General features: G+C 35.1%; 1 protein-coding gene across 6 annotated transcripts in view; it reads left to right on the forward strand.

Moving 5' to 3' along the window:
• Positions 1-19,472, forward strand: part of LOC110833157 (vascular endothelial growth factor receptor 1) — a 59,751-nt gene that overhangs the window by 34,806 nt on the left and 5,473 nt on the right. For 2 of the 6 annotated variants that reach the window (XM_022070859.2, XM_087347621.1), the window contains exons 2-19: positions 2,800-2,912; positions 3,794-3,974; positions 4,821-4,948; positions 5,789-5,948; positions 6,692-6,837; positions 7,278-7,443; positions 7,996-8,301; positions 10,179-10,354; positions 10,650-10,788; positions 11,133-11,318; positions 12,288-12,437; positions 12,675-12,796; positions 13,515-13,674; positions 14,927-15,030; positions 15,911-16,061; positions 16,798-17,022; positions 17,981-18,149; positions 18,919-19,070. In XM_022070859.2, coding sequence (XP_021926551.1) covers positions 2,910-2,912; positions 3,794-3,974; positions 4,821-4,948; positions 5,789-5,948; positions 6,692-6,837; positions 7,278-7,443; positions 7,996-8,301; positions 10,179-10,354; positions 10,650-10,788; positions 11,133-11,318; positions 12,288-12,437; positions 12,675-12,796; positions 13,515-13,674; positions 14,927-15,030; positions 15,911-16,061; positions 16,798-17,022; positions 17,981-18,149; positions 18,919-19,070 — 2,824 coding nt within the window. In that variant the 5' untranslated portion in view covers positions 2,800-2,909. Of the gene's footprint in view, positions 1-222; positions 402-2,799; positions 2,913-3,793; positions 3,975-4,820; positions 4,949-5,788; positions 5,949-6,691; positions 6,838-7,277; positions 7,444-7,995; positions 8,302-10,178; positions 10,355-10,649; positions 10,789-11,132; positions 11,319-12,287; positions 12,438-12,674; positions 12,797-13,514; positions 13,675-14,926; positions 15,031-15,910; positions 16,062-16,797; positions 17,023-17,980; positions 18,150-18,918; positions 19,071-19,472 lie in introns of those variants that run through there. The other 4 variants (XM_022070858.2, XM_022070862.2, XM_022070861.2 and 1 more) reach the window with 4 other exon arrangements.

A 19,472-nucleotide genomic window follows, 5' to 3' on the forward strand; every position in this document is an offset into this window, starting at 1 on the left:
GTGGGCGGAGAGGTGACGCTCCATACATTATTAATCCCGCCGCTGGCTGGAAGGTGTTCAGTCCATGATTCTCCGCTTTGCTCCCGGTGTTTTAGCCACAGGAAGTTGGTTGTTGGTCGGTTGAGGTCCAGAAACCGCTCTGGCCACTGCGGTAGCCCCTGCCAGGAACTACGTAGTTAGACCGCAATCAGCTGCTGACGGCTCATGAATGTGAAGTTATCATAAGATGTTTCAAGAAATCGCATTCTACTAGAATTCCCCTCCTTGATATGATGTGTATGTAAGCAAGATACAGAGCCTTATCTGACCCTGAATAAGGAACCATTTCAGTTTTGCCGACGGCATGGCGTGTTATGGAGTGAGATTTCTTTTGCTTGTGCTCTGCGTAGCAGTCTCTCCAGGTACGTGAAGTTGCTCAGCGCGCTGTCGCGCAGTTCCATTTGCCAAAACATGTTCAGAATTTTACAAGACGTTGTGAGGAACGTACAATAACCCTTCTTACTTCCGAGTGCTGAAGCTAGTAAGAAACATTTCTGGTCTTCGGAGGTTTGCTCCTTGTATTGTTTCATGCGCATTAGAAAGCAATTGGCAAAATTTTTTATAAATACTGTGTTTTGGAAAGTAAACGTGATGATAATTGTCTGAAATGCATATTCATTTATATTTCCAGAATTCATTTTCCTGAGTTTGTCATGAAATTAATTTATGTTTGTTGTTTTTGTTCCTGGATTAATTTGTTGTTATTTTCAAATTATTCATTATTCTGTATGTATTTATGTAGGCCTGCACATATATTATAATTAAATTATGTATTCATCCCTATTATTTTAAAGTATTCTTCTAATATTCTATTTTTAATAACTTTTAATTATTTACATTATAAATGTACGTTATTGTTCAATAGATTAAAGGCCGTAAGATTTGAGGTTTTCACAGCGGTGCCCTTTGGTAGTTTAGATTGGGCATATGGGATGCAACTCTTCTTCAAGAACTTTTCTATTTATTTATTTAATGATGTTGTTTGAATGCATAAGTTCGTCTTTGTACCCAACATTCCGAAATCGTAACAGGGGCTAGTGATTTCATAATCAAAAATTGTATGATGTGAAACATCTGAGAAAATCAAAATACTTTCTTCCTGAACAAAGAAAATTGCACGGAAACGTGGAAGCTCGACATTGCGCATATACTAACGGACATGATCCCCACAAGGCAGGGCACACCGTTTGAGTCATGCTGTCTTGCAAAGTAATCAATTATTTTAGCCTGTGGATTGGAGCTCTTTCTCGCATCCTCCACGTGATTTCTAAACGGTTTCTCTCTTCAGATAAGATTATCGCTTTATTTCCTTTATTTACCTTTTCGACACCAACTGCATATTACTAATATTATGCTAAGGAAAAGGAAAATTTATGTGTAAAATTTGGCATCGTGATGTTGAAATCTCATGACAGGAAATTCCAAACTATCATAACTTATTCCTGACATATTTTTAATACAAACATCTGAAAGGCAAACTTTGGAAGCACAGTTCGAAATACGGATATTTAAATCAGGAATATGATTCTGGAAACTGACCGATTAATTAATTCATAGTTAATTAAACAACATCTCTTCATCACGAGCTGATAAATTAACCCTTACTGCATACCCCAATTCCGAATCGACTACCTAAACAATAAATTATTCCATATATTAAGGATCAGCCCCGTCATAGACGACAACGATAGTAAGATAAACTTAGCTGTCTTTATCCAGACTTTGACTCGAACCTGTGATCACAGTGTTCGAGTGTTCCAAGACTGCACGTGCTTTAATTTGTGCTGACATTAAGCAGACAACATAGGTACTAAATGGGTTGTGTCAGCTGGATTTAGCTGGCTCACGGTCTTGTCCAATAGTAGGCTTTCGTTTTGGTGTTAAATATTAGTTACGTGAAATTGTAAGAACATTGGCTGTGTATCGGCAAGTAGGCTGATAATATGAAAAAAAAGCTTCACTTTCGTTGGATTATGTGTATATTTTCCTGTCGTTGAGCGGATATATAGTCACTTTCTTTCCCGGAAGGAAGTAGGATAGCAAACCACACGGAAATCCCATGGGCTTGTGTGATGATGCAATCCGGAAACCAAACTTCTCGACATGGCCATCAGCATCGTGTGTTCTAGTACGCAAGCGATCGCTGGCCTTATATAGACGCCAAAATGTAGAAGTATTTCAGCGTAAAACGTAAAAAAGTTCTATAGTATGTAACAACTCGCTCTTGTCCGAATTTAATACGCGTCTCCAGTTCGGAAGACGGAATGGATGAAAAATACTCATAAGCTGTACAGAATTTATTTAATTGTTTCGAAATGCAGGAAACAGCAGCAGTTCATCCTCCTTGTTTAGCATCTAACAGAAGTAGACATTCCCCAGCGCAATGCACAGTCAATTTAGTCCTCGGAAATGTTGATAGTTGCAGGCGAGTCAAAAGATTCATTGCCATTCATGGAACCCAAAGATTCTCTCCTTTCAGTATTCACAGTACCTAATCACTAACTGTTATCCTGAGCCAGATGAACCCTCATATCTTACTACTTCCAGGTCCATTTTAATATTATCCTCCTGTATGTGCTTAAGCCTCCAAAGAGGTCCCTTGTGATGTGGTGGTGGCTAGGAAGATGCTGAAATGTTATCATTACCACCACAATTACGAGAATGAACTAATGTACCTATGAATATGCCTGCATTGAAATCGGCTGTCAAATCCACGATCACATTGTTCTCACTTATTTGTGTTAATATCTTCACATGCAGGCTGGCAACATGACACACAAGTAGCCAGATCAGGAGCCACAATTGAATTAAACTGTGAGGAAGAATTCCCTGTGCACTGGTGCTATCCAAGAGTGTACAATGACAGCTGCATGGTTCGTAGAAACTTTGCTTGTGACGCTCGTTAAATGAGCACGTGATTCCCTTTGGTTGTACTTCATATTATTCTTCCTATAGAGCTTAAATAAATATGTATTTTAACTCTTTCCAAATTCAGTACTAATAGAGATATTGTGAAAATGTGTAGCCTATAAAATATTTTATGTAAGATTTGAGGTTTTCACAGCGGTGAGTTTGTAGATTTCTGTCTACTGGTTTGTGGCGCTGTGTAGTCTGGTCGATGTTAACCAACGTTTAAGAGGTCATACTGCCTCCGTCATCAGGGCGATGAATATTCAAAATTTCAGTCTAAAAATTCGATTTTTTTTAGTTATATTCGCTTTTCATGCCATTTATAACCATTTTTAATTTTTTAAGATTTTGGAAAATTTTGAAATTTTCGTCGATTTGAAAATTTTCAAAATTTCCAAAAATTTTAAAGAAATAAAAATGGTTATAAATGGCATGAAAAGCGAATATAACTAAAAAAAATCGAATTTTTAGACTGAAATTTTGAATATTCATCGCCCTGATGACGGAGGCACTATGACCTCTGAAACGTTGGTAAACATCGACCAGACTACACAGCGCAACAACACAGAAGACAGAAATCTTCTTAAGATATTTTAGTTTATTTACTTATTTTTCACTGTCATATATTTCAGGAAAATGGTGATAATACATGTTTGTGCTGTGTGTCATTATATTACATTAGTTTACACTCTACATTGACAAAGCTAAAGAATATTTCTAATAGACTGAGGTTTCTGCTTAATCCAAATTCCATTTTAGATGGGTTTTACAAATATGTTTTAGATATTCGTCAAGATACGAAGGCGCAATTTATATATACCATAAAGCTAGTATTTTCTTTCAGATTAAAGATGCCACAGGTGATGTTGAACTGTCTTATACGACAGAAAACAATTACAAGGGAAGATTGATTATCAAAGATGCAGTGTACACAGACACAGGATATTACTACTGTGTCAGGAATGACACCACAGAATGTAGCCTTCAAATGGAAGGTGCACAGCGCAAATATATTTATGTGAAAGGTCAGTCCATATGTTATATGTATCAGAAGGCATTTATGTTTGTCAGCTTCATGATTTCAATTATGCATGAAGAAATCTGTCCCTTAATGACGATTATCATTCCCTTTTCCATAAAAATAATTAGTAATTGTTTATTGGTTGAGTGCCACCTTTTCTCCATCTGTTGACTGCTACTCCTTCCAATTTAAAACCATGGTGATTAAGTTGTTACTGATTTTAATTACCCTGTTCAGACTTCAGACATTTCAAGATCCAAATCTCATAAATACTTTGAATTCCTTAGTAATACGAAAGATTCACTGATGTACAGGGCCCTCTGGTTCTTATGGTAAAGGGCTGGTTAAGTACCACCCAACTTCCAAACTAGAGGACTACCTCTTTCAGCTATCTGTAAGTGCTAATTCAATATGAAGATGACAGCCTTCTGGGATATTGCACTGTGTAGTCTCATAGAAGTTAATTATTTCTGGCATGCATATTTACTCCATTATTAACCTTGAAATGTCAGTCAACTTCTATGAGACTACATGGTGCAATATCCCAGGAGGTTGCAATTCCATTCTAACTGCCACAGTAACCTTAAATTGCACTTATTCAATGTATTTGCATTTACCCTTCATATGTAGAGACCATCATCTCTATTCACATTTTGCAGGCATGCTATGTTGTAGTGATAAGACTGTCTTAACTGAATGACAACCTTCATTGCAACAAAACATTTCTGTAACACTTGAACACCTATCAATACCTTGTACCAAGAAGTAATAAATAGTTACCTTCAGTAGTTTCTGCAAGAATGCTTAGCATGACGTAAGTTAGTAATTGGTTTTATTTATTTATTTTCAGATAATGAAAACCTTCTAGCTGGTGATTCCTTTTGTCACGTATATGCAGAAGTTAAGAGAAATGCAGTTTTACCGTGTCGACCAACTAGTCCTGACATCAAAATAACATTAAATAAAGATGAGAAAAATGTGAGTATGAAGTGACATATAATTTTAGAACAAAGCATTGTACACTGCTGGACCAATTTTTAGCTATCAAATATAACTTACCAAATTCTTTTTTAACGTTTCTGGTGAAGGTGTGTAATAAATTCTAATATCTGGGATATTATCCATGTGTGCTTGTAAATTTTTGCATGGAGCAGCATTTGGATGTGCTCTGGACCTCCTTACTATTTTCATATGCCTAAATAACAACACTAAAAAGGTATTATCTGATATTCCAAAAATGTTTTTCAAAATGAAATTTATTCTGTTTTCATACTTCATGTGTGCAGCATTGCTATGAAGACTTCATTTTTACAGAGTTTGTTGAAGATAATGCTACTACTCCTGTACTTTTACGATGGAAAGAAGTCCCAGGGATTGACACCTTTCACATTTTCCTTGATCAGTTACGGTTACCCCTCAAGTATACTCCCATATCCCCCCTCCAGTCATCATCTAGCCACTTTATTAACATGAATGTTGTTAGTAATAACCACTACTAGTAATAAACACTGGGCTGTGTGATATAAGCTTGAGGCCTCAGCACAGAACAACTTCTGCTACTGCTACTCCTGCTGGTGCTGTTAATTCCACATCCTCTACTCCTGCTGTGCCCTCCCCCAAACAACTTACCTTGAGCATAATAAGTTGCATGATCTGTGTTTGTTACTGGGGCCTTTTAATGATTGTTACCTAACTCAGTCTCATATACTAAACTTTGTTACATATAATTTTAAATATGCCTCCAGAGCTGTTTGTCTGCACATTTCAGGAGACTAGGGTATTCAAACTGAGATTTTGATTGTATTTCCTCTGAATTAGCTGAGCCTGGGTAAACAGAAAGATAGCAACCTGAATATTGCTTATGATCCCACTATTGGTTTCACCTTGGAAAACATTGGCATCTTTGACAGTGGGGAATACAAATGTGTAAATGAAGACATGCCCTTCCCTGCCATCATGAATCTTTTTGTCAGTGAACGTAAGTAACTTATATCATTAGGGACTGAAAATAATAAGTGTAATTTCAGCACTTACATTGCCCATACAACTTTAACCTACAAATGTATCATAAAACTTTGTGTCCAAGTAATATGTTTATCTTGCTTATTGTCTATTGTGACACATGGAACAAAAGCATTTTATGAATAATAGCATTGATGTTTTTATGAATTATTAAGAAACAAACAGGAAGGGATAAAATCTGAAACTAGGATACGGGCAAGGTCTGAAGGTAGAAACACTACAAAAAAAATGTGTAAAATAAAGGATATAATGACATGGGCACAGGATGAGAGTGTATACATTTGAGAGCATCAACATTTAAATTAGTGCATGAACAAAATTAAGGGTAGGGAATGTACAGATGCAAAAGGGGCTGCGATCAGAGGATAAAGAAAAATGTAGGATTTGTTATATGGCCCACTGTTTTTGATGATACAATGGAAGATGGTAGTGATTGGTTGGTGATGGTGATGACAATTGACAATAATATTTTTACAGCAAATTCTTGGTTATTTGGGCTAATGAATGGGAGAAGATGCACAAAAATATTTTGTGTGATGCATTCACAGAACTGTGCAAATTACTTTTACTTTGTTTCTGTACACAACTGACATTTACTTTGAGATACAGTTATAAAAAAATCTTGAAAGAAAACTGAATAGTACATTCATTCCTGTTAGACTTATTTATGCACAATTTGTAATGCATATATTATTGCAGGCAAACCTACTTATGCAATGAAACCAAGAATCTCTGGTCCTGAACATATCATTGTGCGAAAAGGGAGAGATCTAGTCTTGGAGTGCCAGGGATTATCAGAACGTGGTGTAAACATGAAGATCATGTGGTTCAAGTCACAGAAATTTGTATGTCTATTATTTATTTATTAATTTTTAATTTTACAGTTTGCATCTTACCTTCCATTTTTATTATAATTTATTTGGTATGGCTGTTGAGAATATAAACTGTTACAAGTTATAAATATCAAAAGGCTAATATAAACATTAAACAGTTCATGCAAAAATATTGCACAACAAGAGCAGTTTATTCTGCAGGAAGTTCTGTTAGTGACATGAGGGTGGGAGGAGGCTGATTGTGATTTGTTCTTCTACACCCACATTGCATCCACTTGCTCTTTTATGAAGATAGAAATCAATATTTTCATATAATAATATTAAATAATTGAAGTATGGGTAATGTTTATCAAATTATATTTTTAGTGTTAAAATATTTGTTCTAATATTCTTAGTTTAAGAATTTTCAGAGGTATAAAATGACGCAGCTGATGTAACGTTTGTTATTGCAGCAAGCCAGTACCCCACAGACTTCCTGCAAGAACGGTGACTATGACTGTATGGTTACATTTCTCAGAGTCATGAATGTGACTGATGATGATGGAGGCACCTACACATGTGTGATAAATGACAAATACAACAATACAAGAAATAATTCCAGAACAGTTAAAGTTATTGGTGAGTTATATTTTGGTGCCTGGAATCCTGACTGAACAATGCCTTGTATGTTCTGGCAAGCACAAATTTTAAATGGTCGTAGTGTCAAGACTGCAAATTCAGTCATGGATAGCTGCTTGGTCTTCCTCATTGGCCTGAAGTCAGGCTTTCTAGGTGATTCTGTGTTTCTTAATATCCACTATAATGTTGGATTGTGGTGGTCTGGGTTATGATTTCATGTATGCATGAATACAATATTTCTTTAGTAGTTCAGTTTAGTGTGGAAGTTCTCGAAACATTTGATGCAGAAGTTAAAATTACATTTCTCACACAAATAAAGAGTGTCCTTTTTCTTATTGCCATACTTGAAACAATATCTCTACAGTTAGTAGTGCAGTAAATTTAGCCTGTGTGGCATACCAGACATTATCAGCATAAGCAGAAATGTGGAAAGAAGTGATTAGGCTTCTATCATCTCAACTGAGTGCATCAGTGTCATTCACTTTTAACTGTTTTCTTCATTTCAGCTTCGCTTCAAATGTGCTAAATTTTAGAATATTTACTCTTTGGCAGGAGAAAATGAAGTTGGCATCACTTTAAAGTCTGATTCCAATGAGACTATCTTCATGCAAGTGGGGCAAACCAAGGAAGTGAAAATGGTAGTAAATGTCTTTGCTCCAGAAAATGTGACACTGAAATGGTATGGCCCAAATGGTAATCAGCTGCATCCAGACATGGTCAAATATGGTATAGAATCCAAAAGTGATCAGACCATCCTGAAAGTGTTTCATCCGAACCTCTACGATGCAGGGATGTACAGACTTGATGCATATAACAGTATTGGCATGGTATCACTAAAAAGACTGCTCATTGTCCAAGGTGAGAACCTAAACACTAATTGTCTTAAGCTCTAACCATTTGTGAGGTTAGTGAATGTGTGTAATATGACAGTAGACATGGAGAAATAAAACTACTTTTAAAATATATGCAATTTAAGTTTTGATATAATGAATTCTTCTTGAGCTACTAACTATATAAGATGGTTTAATGGACAAAACACTATCGTTTCATCCTCATCCTCAGGGTACTGAAGTACTTTAGTACCCTGAGGACAAAGATGGTTCTCGAAATATTGGTGTTTCCTCCATTAAACCACCTTACATGGCTGGTAGCCATAAAAGCTTCAGATCATACATTTAAGTTTTGATATTTATGATTATTGTATAAAAATTCTTCATTTTACTATTGTTGAAATATTAAAATGATTAATAGATAATAATATAATACAGTAAAACCTCTCTAACTTGGACACTTGCGGTTCCACGATAATGTGTCCAACTTACAGAGGTGTCCAAGATAGAGGGAAAGGGGAAAATCATCCTTTCAAATTGTGGTGTAATGACAATGTGGTAATTGCAGAGTATTATGGAGCCCTTCCCAAAAAGGAAATTATTGATAAGAAAAATGAAAAGGGTAAATTAAATTTTTACAAATTTTGTTTTCACTAAATTAAACTTGCATGGATAAGCTCTAAGGGAAGGGCACCAATACTTTACGTTTACCGACACTGTAATCTATTTACTTACTTAATCTAACTACTGTAGGCTTGCTTGAATGAAGAATTAATGGCAATAATAATAATCTTTTGAAACCCACTCTCATGGTTGCACATTACACCCCAGCCTCAATGAAATATTAAATGTTCATAATGTATTTTTTTAAGCTCAACATAAGATGTCACTTATTTGTTGTAAAGAAACCCGTCACAAGACACTGCTTTTTTGCTTTTATCTTGGAATTTGCCATCCTCTTTCTAATTTTCACCGCAATCCAAATAATGTTTCAACCACTCCTGGTTGATTATGAGCGAACGCATACCATTCCAATTTCTGTTAACACTGTTTAACTCTGTTGCAAGTACAGTACTGACAAAGTTAAAACTCCAGTGAGGGGTTTAACAAAACATAACTATTCACTTTCACTGCATTCCAATGATGTGTTCAATGTCTCACACCCTCAACCATAACCTAATCCTCAGGTAGAAGGCATTCATCAGTCAGAAATTCAAAATAACAAAATACTAACTGTAAATGTTTCCCATAAAAGCATTGAAGCTAAGTGCATGAACCTGTCCAACTTACAACAAAAGGGGTGACCAAGTTCCAGGATAAAGGGGTGTCCAAGATATAGGGTGTTGTGGACATGTAAAATTATAGGATATTTGCCGGTTCCATTTAAAAGTGTCCAATATAGAGGGGTGTCCAACTAGAAGGGTTTTACTGTACCAATAACTATAACAACAACAATGATAAGTAGTAGTAGTAGTAGTAGTAGTAGTAGTAGTAGTGCATTTTGCAGAGCCCCTGTGATGGCAGATGAGTTTTTGTTTTTGATGAGTAGAATTGGTATAATTTTTCAAGCTGGGATTGATGTATGGAAGATGGTGTGAATGTGATTCTCATTTTAACTATGCCTAACTAGAGACCTAAGCTTTACACAGAAGAATCTGTACTATGATTTTCCAAGGGGTCAAATTTATGACTCACTGAATGAGTGATATTGCCTCTTCTTCTGTTCCTTAAACAAAATCTATCTTTTTGCCTCCCCCATTCTGTACATGAATGCATCAAACATTAAAAAATTAATATCAATGTATAGATGTGGCAGAATATTTTATGATATGACTAAACTATTTAAATGCCACAAAATCTGTGAATTGAAACAAGATATATTTAGTATTTTGATTTTCATTCCAGACAAACCGAACATCTCTCTGAGTCGTGGTCTAGTTCTGTTCCCAGAGTACTCTGTAGTCAATTTCAGCTGTGTAGTGTGGAGTCCAAAGCCGGTAGAAGTCAAATGGTTCTTCAAAACCTGTGACCTGAGAAAACCAGGTGACTGTGACAATGATGACAACTTCAGGCAGGAAGGTGTAAGTAACTCACTGAACAGTACAAAATAAACTACTGCTGCTACTACTACTATTACTGCCACTGCCATGACCAGGATAATGACAATGACGACAACGACCACAACCACGATTATGACTGCTGTTACTGTTTTTTAAAATTTTTGATTTCCTTTCAAATAAAGAAGCTTCTCACTAGGTCATGGACCTTTGCAAGTAGTAGTAGATCACTTTGTTGTGTGATGTTGACACAACTAACTATATTAAGTGATTCTTACCATGTAGTATTGTGCATAAGAAATGAACATTGATGTTTCAGCTTAGTAAACATGTGAAAGACTCTAAGGAGGCATACGATGTGTTCAGAATCTCACTCATTGTTACACAAGGAATCCTCCGGTGTGCTGCCAAAAACTCATTTGGAAATGGAAATGATTCCCTCAAACTCTACATCACAGGTAAGTGACACAAGTTTGTTTCAGAGTTTAAAGAAGAATGTGCTAAATATAAAATTCCAGGACAAATTGGTAGTAGTTTTAATATAAACTTGCTTTTGTGTTAAGATATGCTGCATTGGAGAGGGAAGAAGTGTGAAGAAAACGTGTACTTTGTAATTTTAATTTTATTATTTTTTGTGTTGTTCATTTTCATTCTGATCTGAAAGTTCTATGTTCTAAACATCACAACCCAGAAGAACACCATCAGCACATGTGGCAGGAGTTCACTGACAAAGCATTATTAAATACTTTGACTCATTTGCAGTACTTCCATGGAATCTGTGTCTCTTCTGTTAAACTTACAGATCTTCCACATGTGAGGGAGACCCCACATGTGTGGGGTGAGCCAGATGATGTGGTTATGGAAGGGGAGGATTCCTTCAGTGTGGTGGAGGGAGACAATTTCACCCTGAAGTGTGCGTCTAGTGTGTACAACAACACACATCACCCAGTGTGGTACACAGACAGGAGTACTGTCCACAACTCTACAGGTAAGGCATCAGCTAAACTTTGAACAATAGCGCAATCCAGTTTTATTTCATTTTATTTAAGATATTTTTTGGTGAATTTCAATGGTCAGGACTATTACACACCTTAGGCTGGGGCCACACGACCGTACAAAGTACGTCCGTTGTAACGCACATCGTGACGTCCGTCATAGAATTATGAAAGGGCAAGACCACAGAACGCAACGGCTTCTTCTGGCTCCACTGGGGCAACTGATGCATCATACTGCGCTCATGTGCAACGGACGTACTTTGTATAGTCGTGTGGCCAGAGTCTTAGTTGGACAACAGTATCTTCCTGGGCTCCCATTCCCATCTTCCTTTTTAAACACATCCCATACCTTATGTATAGTCTATATAGCTGTATGTGTGAGTAAGTGTACCTAAGATCTGTATACTTTGTTGTAACCTAAGAAGTTCTTGGAACTTTATTCCTTCTGACATAATGTGCACAACTTTAATTTTTATTTGTGTTGGAATTCAGAAACAAATTAAGCATGAAATTAAAAACTGGAGGAACCATGACACAAAACATGCCTTACTCATATAGTAGCAACATAAGACACTTTGTGTCATATTGATGATTTTGATCATACCCAAGGTCTAGAAAGATTATGGCCCGTTATAAGGTACTGCCCCAGCATTTGCCAGAAGTGACTTGAGAATTTCCATTAAAAACCATAGACAGGGTAGAATATCTGTATGTTGAAATTTTAACCTTCTTGAATCTTCTGAATATGAAGCAGACATTTTGGTAAAAGTGAGTAGTTATATTGAAACAGGAGGAAGGCAAATTTATTGACAGCTAGAACATATGCAGTTAAGAGTTTTGCAGACATTTATGCTGATTAATAAAATGCCTAAAGATAGTGTTTGTAATCATATTGTAAATACTCCTTAGAATTATCACTAGAAGACACTGATACACTTTAATTTGATTTTCAATGTTCACAGGACTGAAAGTAATAACCAGTAAAACAGAATTCCTGTATGTGAGCAACTTGGAGTTCATCAACATCACAAAGGAGCAGCACACTGCTGTATACAGTTGCTACGAGAACAACGAGACAACAACACCTCTGGGCAAACAGATTCTTGTTGCAGGTAGTTAGAAACAAAGCTTTTATGAGCTTTGGATGCACAACATGAATTAAAAAATGACACAAACACAACCTTCCTAAAATATATTATTATAATGTAATAATTATTTCATGTCCTATAAGAAGGGTTGAAGTCAATACAAATTCTGTATGGCTGAAGACTTACTTACAGAGCACCAAAGAATTGTAAGAATGTCATATGTTTGCAATCTTTGTGAAAATTGCAGTCATTGCTTTTCAGATTCTGAAAATGCAAAGATTATTGAAACTAATCTGGAAAATATGGAAGTAAAACTGGGAGACAGCCTGAACATAACCTGTAGGTCAGCTGGAATGCCAGAACCAATTACGCTCTGGTACAAGGTGGGTACTCAAAAGATTAATGAAATACAGGTAGCCCTTGATTTATAAGTTTTATTCAAAATCAGCGATGTAAGAATTATGATTTAGTATAAGAATTAGTACGAGAAACATTGTAAAACGTTATAAATAATAGTAAAATATATTTTTTGACTTGCTGGTTTTAAAATTGGCATTATTCTGAATCAGCGCAAATCAAGGGCTACCCATATAATCTTTATTATACAAAAACAGAGGATTAAATCTTAGTGTTATGGGGACGGTGGCTAGACTGTTGCTTCATGGCCAGCAGTTTAGCAGCATGCTAGTGAGATGTACAGTCAGCTGGACTGCATGTAAACTGCATAACCTGGCAATGAAGGTTGAACTTTCACTGCAGTATATTCATTCTAATGGAATAATTTGTTCAGTCACCAATACCATGTACATACTGGAAGTGTCTTGAAGATTTTCGACCTTTACCATGTTGGAATAGGTGACTTAAACCCTCATACTACAGAGCTGTCAAACAAACTTTAATTCTGATGTATGACCAACTGAATCTGGCACAAGCAATGGTGAACAGATGATAAAGTTTAATTTTAAGTTGATCTTGAGAACAGCACTTAATCTTTATCTTTTATGTTTCTTTCTGTAAGTTGTTACAGTATTCCAGTGACTTATTTTACACATTAAGTCACGAGTCAGTCATTATTGAAAGTTTGTTTTATTTGTGAGGCAGGATGGAAAGCTTGTAATTAATGACAAAACAGTGGAACTGACGGAGAGGAATCAATCATTGAAGATTATACTAATGAAACCAGAAAATGAAGGGAAATATACCTGTGTGGTGAAGAACAGGTTGCAGGAAGACTCAGCTGAGGGTTATGTTACCGTCACAGGTAAAAGATGTTAAACTGTGTTGTATGATTAGTAACTCAGGGCATGCAAATTTTTGTCAGAAAATCTTTGCAGAAGAGAATATGTCAAAGGTCTATTTATACATGGGAGAAAAATATGAAAATTGATCTTAAAAATAATACTTATTTTACTGAGGACTGTATTAAGCTGGTTTGAGATAGATTGCTTAAAATATTAGGAATTTTTTGACTGAGTGACGTTGTATTTTGAGAAAAGCTCTACTCTGTGTTATGAGTGACATAATTTGGTAATAAAATAACAAAGAAAATGTGTCTAAAATATACATCCTTTTATATCAGTAACAAGACCTAACCATCATAATTGTATGCAACATACTGGATTTTAAATATGCTTAAAATATTCCAAAGAGAGCAGTAATAAGAAATATATGCATTTAACACATTCACTGCTCTGCTACTCAACAGGGATTTAAATACCTAGTTCAAGCCACTTTCACTTGGGAATGTGTTTAACTTGAGTAGAAAAATCTAAATATCTTAGAAATTATTTAAAGTAATTGCATGTAACGTTACCTTTAGTACTGCTTTAGGGTGTGTAATTCATCTGTGAAAGTTTAACTGTATTCAAGTAACATCTCTAGGAGAATAGACAATTATATGTACGTCAGCACTAAAATGTCATTGGATGTTTTTGGCACTATTGTTGGCAGCATATGACAGACAAGGAAAAGGTATATTATACAAAGTCTTTATCTTTGCCATATGGGAATACGGGAGTTAACTGACAATCAGAATGGAGTTAAAGGTTTAGCTGTATTTAATTATGATTCACAGCCAACTGGAGTCCATAAATCATGATGCATGGCCTATAAAAGTTAAATACTGTAGAGAGACTGTCACAAATTATAAATTAATAATTATGTACCTCAGAGGTAAGAAACTTTAAATAATAATGATGTAAGTAGAGAGTAGTAGAGAGATTAAGTTGTCCCATATTATTATTTTAATAGAAATTGAGACTGACATTTATTTGAACCTTAAATTGTTGATTCCATTGACACATTTTATTATTTACTTCTCTGTAGTATAAGTGTCAATATGGAGATATTATCATTATTTGAAAAATGTCCTAAATTGGAGTTGTTTTGTTGCAAAAGTTATTTGAATCTATTAAGGATTGTGGCTATGAAGCTTTTATGATGGTCTGATTTCATAATAGTTCATGATGGTTTCAGTTCTAGTATGACATTATGATATGTTATGCTTGTTACAGGCAAGGCAGGTTTCAGTGTTACCATGGTAGTCATTACAGTGGTATGTGCCTTTGTTGTTGTAGTGCTAATCATAGTGCTTATAGTGAAGACGCTAAAAGCAAAGGTGAGTAGCAATATTTGGTAACTTTATTTTGGAATCCATGATGGAATCAGATGTGCTAAATGATCAATTGTCGCTACTAGTCATTATTTTATTGGTTCATTAACTATATCCTTCCTCAGTACTTTTAAGGAGGGTATTAAAATTGTTTAGAATTTCTTTGCAGGAACACTTATTACATACCTTATTTGATTATAAATCAACTGTTTGAAATTCTTGAGATGTCTGTGAGCATATTTTGTGAAACTGAAATTAAAGATGTCTACCATTACTATTTTGAAATTTGTAGAGTACCTGTTCCTATAAGAACTAAGGAATGCTTCTAATTTTTCATACATTCCTTATGTAAACATGCTCTTTTTTTACAGACTGCACAAGTTTGCTATAATAATGGTAAATTTTCAGACTTTTGGGAAGATTGTTGAACTAAATTAGTGAAGTATGAATTGAAAGTCATTGAATGGCAGGTTATTTAACATTTATCAAGCATTTGTTGAGGTTTGTGAGCAGTCTAATTTTCTTTGCCTTGTACTAGTGTATCACTAAGCCATTAACCCTAGAGTTAGAGTCCAGCTAACAAACCTGTATTACAGGGATTTAAAGCTCCTATTCCAGCATAATAAAGGTTAACCCTTTGCAGCTGAAATACTTTTTTTTTGTGGCTGTGCATCATCCAGTATAATCAAAATTTGAATATTTCTGATGATACTGTGACATGTGTAAAAGTGTGTGGCAGTATTGTTTAAGTAGCATACTTCCTTTACATTTCTCTTAGTTGAGTCTTACTATTTGTATGAATAAAGATAAAAAAACAAAGTGCTTGTTATGTCTTTGTTAATTAATTTGTTAATCACCTGAACATGTGAGTGTTGTTGATCTGCAGAAACTTCAGAAGGAACTGAACCTGGCTGGTCTAGCAAATTTTGAGAAGGGAGCATTGGAATGTATTAACCCAGAACTACCTGTGGATGAACAAGCTGACTTGCTACCATATGACCGGACCTGGGAGTTCCCTAGGGAAAAACTTATTCTAGGTATAGCACTGTAAAATGATGAATATACGTAAAATATCAGGAAGGTCAAATTTGATCAAGATCTTCTGAGCATAAGCTCAACTAGGTCTATGATTCCAGGAAATATTCATTAAAACAGAGGTTTGTTCTGGATAACCAAGCAGCTGACATGTGTTGAAATGAATGAGATGGTGAAACATTTTATAATGTAACCAGGAAGAAAAAAAAAAAAATATATATATATATATATACACACACACAGAGTGATTCAAAAGGTTAGGGCCAAACTGAAGAAGCGTATAGAGGGACTCAGAGAGAACAACTTTCGAATAGGAATCCATGTCCTCCAAAGTTATCCTGAGTCAGTCGAGGTCATTGAAGGTAGGGAAGTCTGATAACATACCGCTGAAATAATTTGGTTTATAAGATTGCTAATGTAATCATTGTACATTAATAAAAAACAAAATTAAGCTAGTAGGAGAATGGGGCTTATATCACCACATACTAATATCTTAAATGAAATGGGCATAGCTTTAAGACTTGGAGTAGGGTTCATAACAACTGATTTGGCTTGTAGTCACCTCTTTACACTTGTTTTCTTGGTGTGCTGAACAAGAATTAGTGTACTCTGAATTAGTATGAGTACAATTCTGGATTGACTGACGTTATTTTGAGTTACTCATGCCTCTTTTATCATATTTATAATATTTTTTTGCCATAATGGTGTATTATTTCCAAAATGGCATGTTTGCTGCAGGTAAACAACTGGGAGCAGGTGCTTTTGGTGTGGTAATGAAGGCAGAAGCTTATGGAATACTGGACTATGAGGAGAAGACGACTGTTGCCGTCAAAATGGTAAAGAGTGGTGCAGACCGTGCATTTATTAAGGCACTAGCTTCAGAACTTAAAATCATGACACATCTTGGTAAACATCTCAATGTTGTGAACTTGCTTGGAGCATCAACAAAGAACCTGGCTAAGAGTGAGTTTTGTTTCTTTCTGTAACATGCAAATATTTATTAAAAGTATTGCCAAAAGTAAACATTATCGATATTTTTTTTCTATCAATTAAAAAAATGTGTTATTTGGATTTGGCATGGGTTATACTGTATGTAACAACAGAAATTGTTCTGAATTACTCTGTCAGAATATGCAACATTGTATTTTATTATGTGGAAGACAAAATTAATTTATGGACATTTAATATCACCAATATTTATAGTCGCTTGTAGGTGTGTGGAATACTTTCAGTATTTGAAGAATATAATGTCATAGTCACCATCATCTGTGCAATTACTGTCTTATCTTTTCATAAAATTGTTTCAAATAGAATATACCAAGTTTACTAATTTATTTTTAAAATACTACAAATTTTGTGTAGTTTGATAAATTACAAGATTACTGTTATAATATTTAGTAAAATGTTTGAGTTCAGCCTGTACCTTTAATTTTATTTAACCTCAGATTTTGAATGTGAAACATGTGATTATATGTATAATTTTGAAAGTCATTCATTCCTTGGCACTAATAATTCATACTATACTTCCAGGAATATATTACCTCTTGTCTCAGGTATTATTCATGTTGAAAACAATATGGCTGTCCCAGAAATATAGATTTTCTTTCTGATTTCATGACAGCGACTCATGAACTTCGCAGTTAAATGTATGGAATTAACATGATGAAAATTAGAAATATGTCAGTGCTTACAATCATGACAGTTCTCTTATATTTAGCCATGTAACATGATTGTAAACATTTTCATATAATGTTAGAAATTGCCAAATGCAGCCCACATTAACTTAAGAATGCTTTTATATTTCAACTGTCTGATATTATACATGGGGATATAAGGTGTTTGGTCAGGTGGCAAAAGTAGTTACTGTTGTAACATTCCTATGGACACTTCACATATATACTTATACAAATTCATTTTGCAGTGGAACTGATGGTTATTGTGGAATTTTGTCGGTATGGCAATATCCATAATTATCTTTTGAGACATCGGGATGACTTTATAGATCAGATGGACCACACAACAGGCAGGCTTAATCTTGCCTTAGGCATGGAAAAACTCTGCAGGTCGCAATCTTCCAAGAGCAAGATAAGGTAATAATTAGGATTTGAGGGTTTAAGGTAATAATGTTTACAAATATTTAGGTTCCCTCTTGTCCTTTTAAATCACATTTATAGATTAGCGATGAATGATGTTTTGGTTTCTGGAGTTCTTGTATTTCAGTTGTGAGTGACAAGTAAATATATTTAAATCACAACAGATATTTTAAAAATTACAGCCTACAACATACAGTTCTCTTGTGTCACCTATTCTATATTCTCTTACAACTTTATACAATGTGTTACTTTGAACAGTTGCAGCTACCATTGCATTACATCATTTCTATGATTAAAATAAATTCAAGAGAAATACCAAGGATTAAGTAGATTTGTATATCATGTTTTCCCATAAGAGAGCTAAAATTCTGCTATCTGTATGGAAAGAAATGTTAAAAATATCTAAGGAAATATTTGCAGTTTGTTGGCTGTAGTCATATATCATAGTTGCACAACTGGTAAAAATGTTTGGCAGAACTTTAAACTGAACATGTTTGTGTGTTCCATTCATCATGTTGAGTTCTTGTTCAGAAGTATATATTGACTTTGTTATTATTACTACACCTTTCATACCACGAAAGATATAGCATTGCTTATCAATGTAAGAAGTGTGTTGAATAAATTTAATTTTTCACATATATAAACATTCTAATCCTTAGACATAATTGATGATTATGTACATACATTTTATTAGATTAAAACTATGATAGTTCATACTGCTCCTTAGTAGATATCCTGTTAATCATTCACGTTTCTTTATTGTCAGCCTGAAGCAACGGCTGCTATCTTACACGAGTACTGTGACAGGAGATAGCTACTCTGGAGGCATAAACTCAGAACTGCATGCTCCGTCAACCCCAAGGACCACAGAGATGCCAGGACTCACCAGTGATATGGCAGTTGTGTCTTCCCCAACTGGTAAGGGCCCCTCTTCCTTCTTTGTTGTGTAACAGGATAATTGACAATCTTTAGTATTTTGAACCTTACAAAACATGGGTTCCTTATTTTGCTATAAGGATGTTGTGAACGCTGTGAATGTGTTTGGTAAGCAGCTGCAGAGAGGTGACGAAAGGTGGTTCTATAGTGTGGGTGTCGGACAGTATGCTAACAGCCCTTCACTTTATGAAGTGCTGCTGTGTTTTGTAGTGTTCAGTTTAACAGACTAGTAAATGTAATAGACATGGTATATTTTTCACCCAAAGAAAACAAAATATTAGCTAAAATGCATTATGCACATCTCATAACAGTTGTGTAAATAGCATATATAATTACATTTGTAAAGATACCAGAAGAGGTTCACACAGCTACAGTTTGTGAGTG

This window comes from Zootermopsis nevadensis, unplaced genomic scaffold, assembly GCF_977971745.1.
Source record: "Zootermopsis nevadensis isolate Lab colony 2312 unplaced genomic scaffold, Znev_1.0 Znev_ptg000001l, whole genome shotgun sequence".
NCBI classification, from domain to species: Eukaryota; Metazoa; Arthropoda; class Insecta; order Blattodea; family Termopsidae; genus Zootermopsis; species Zootermopsis nevadensis.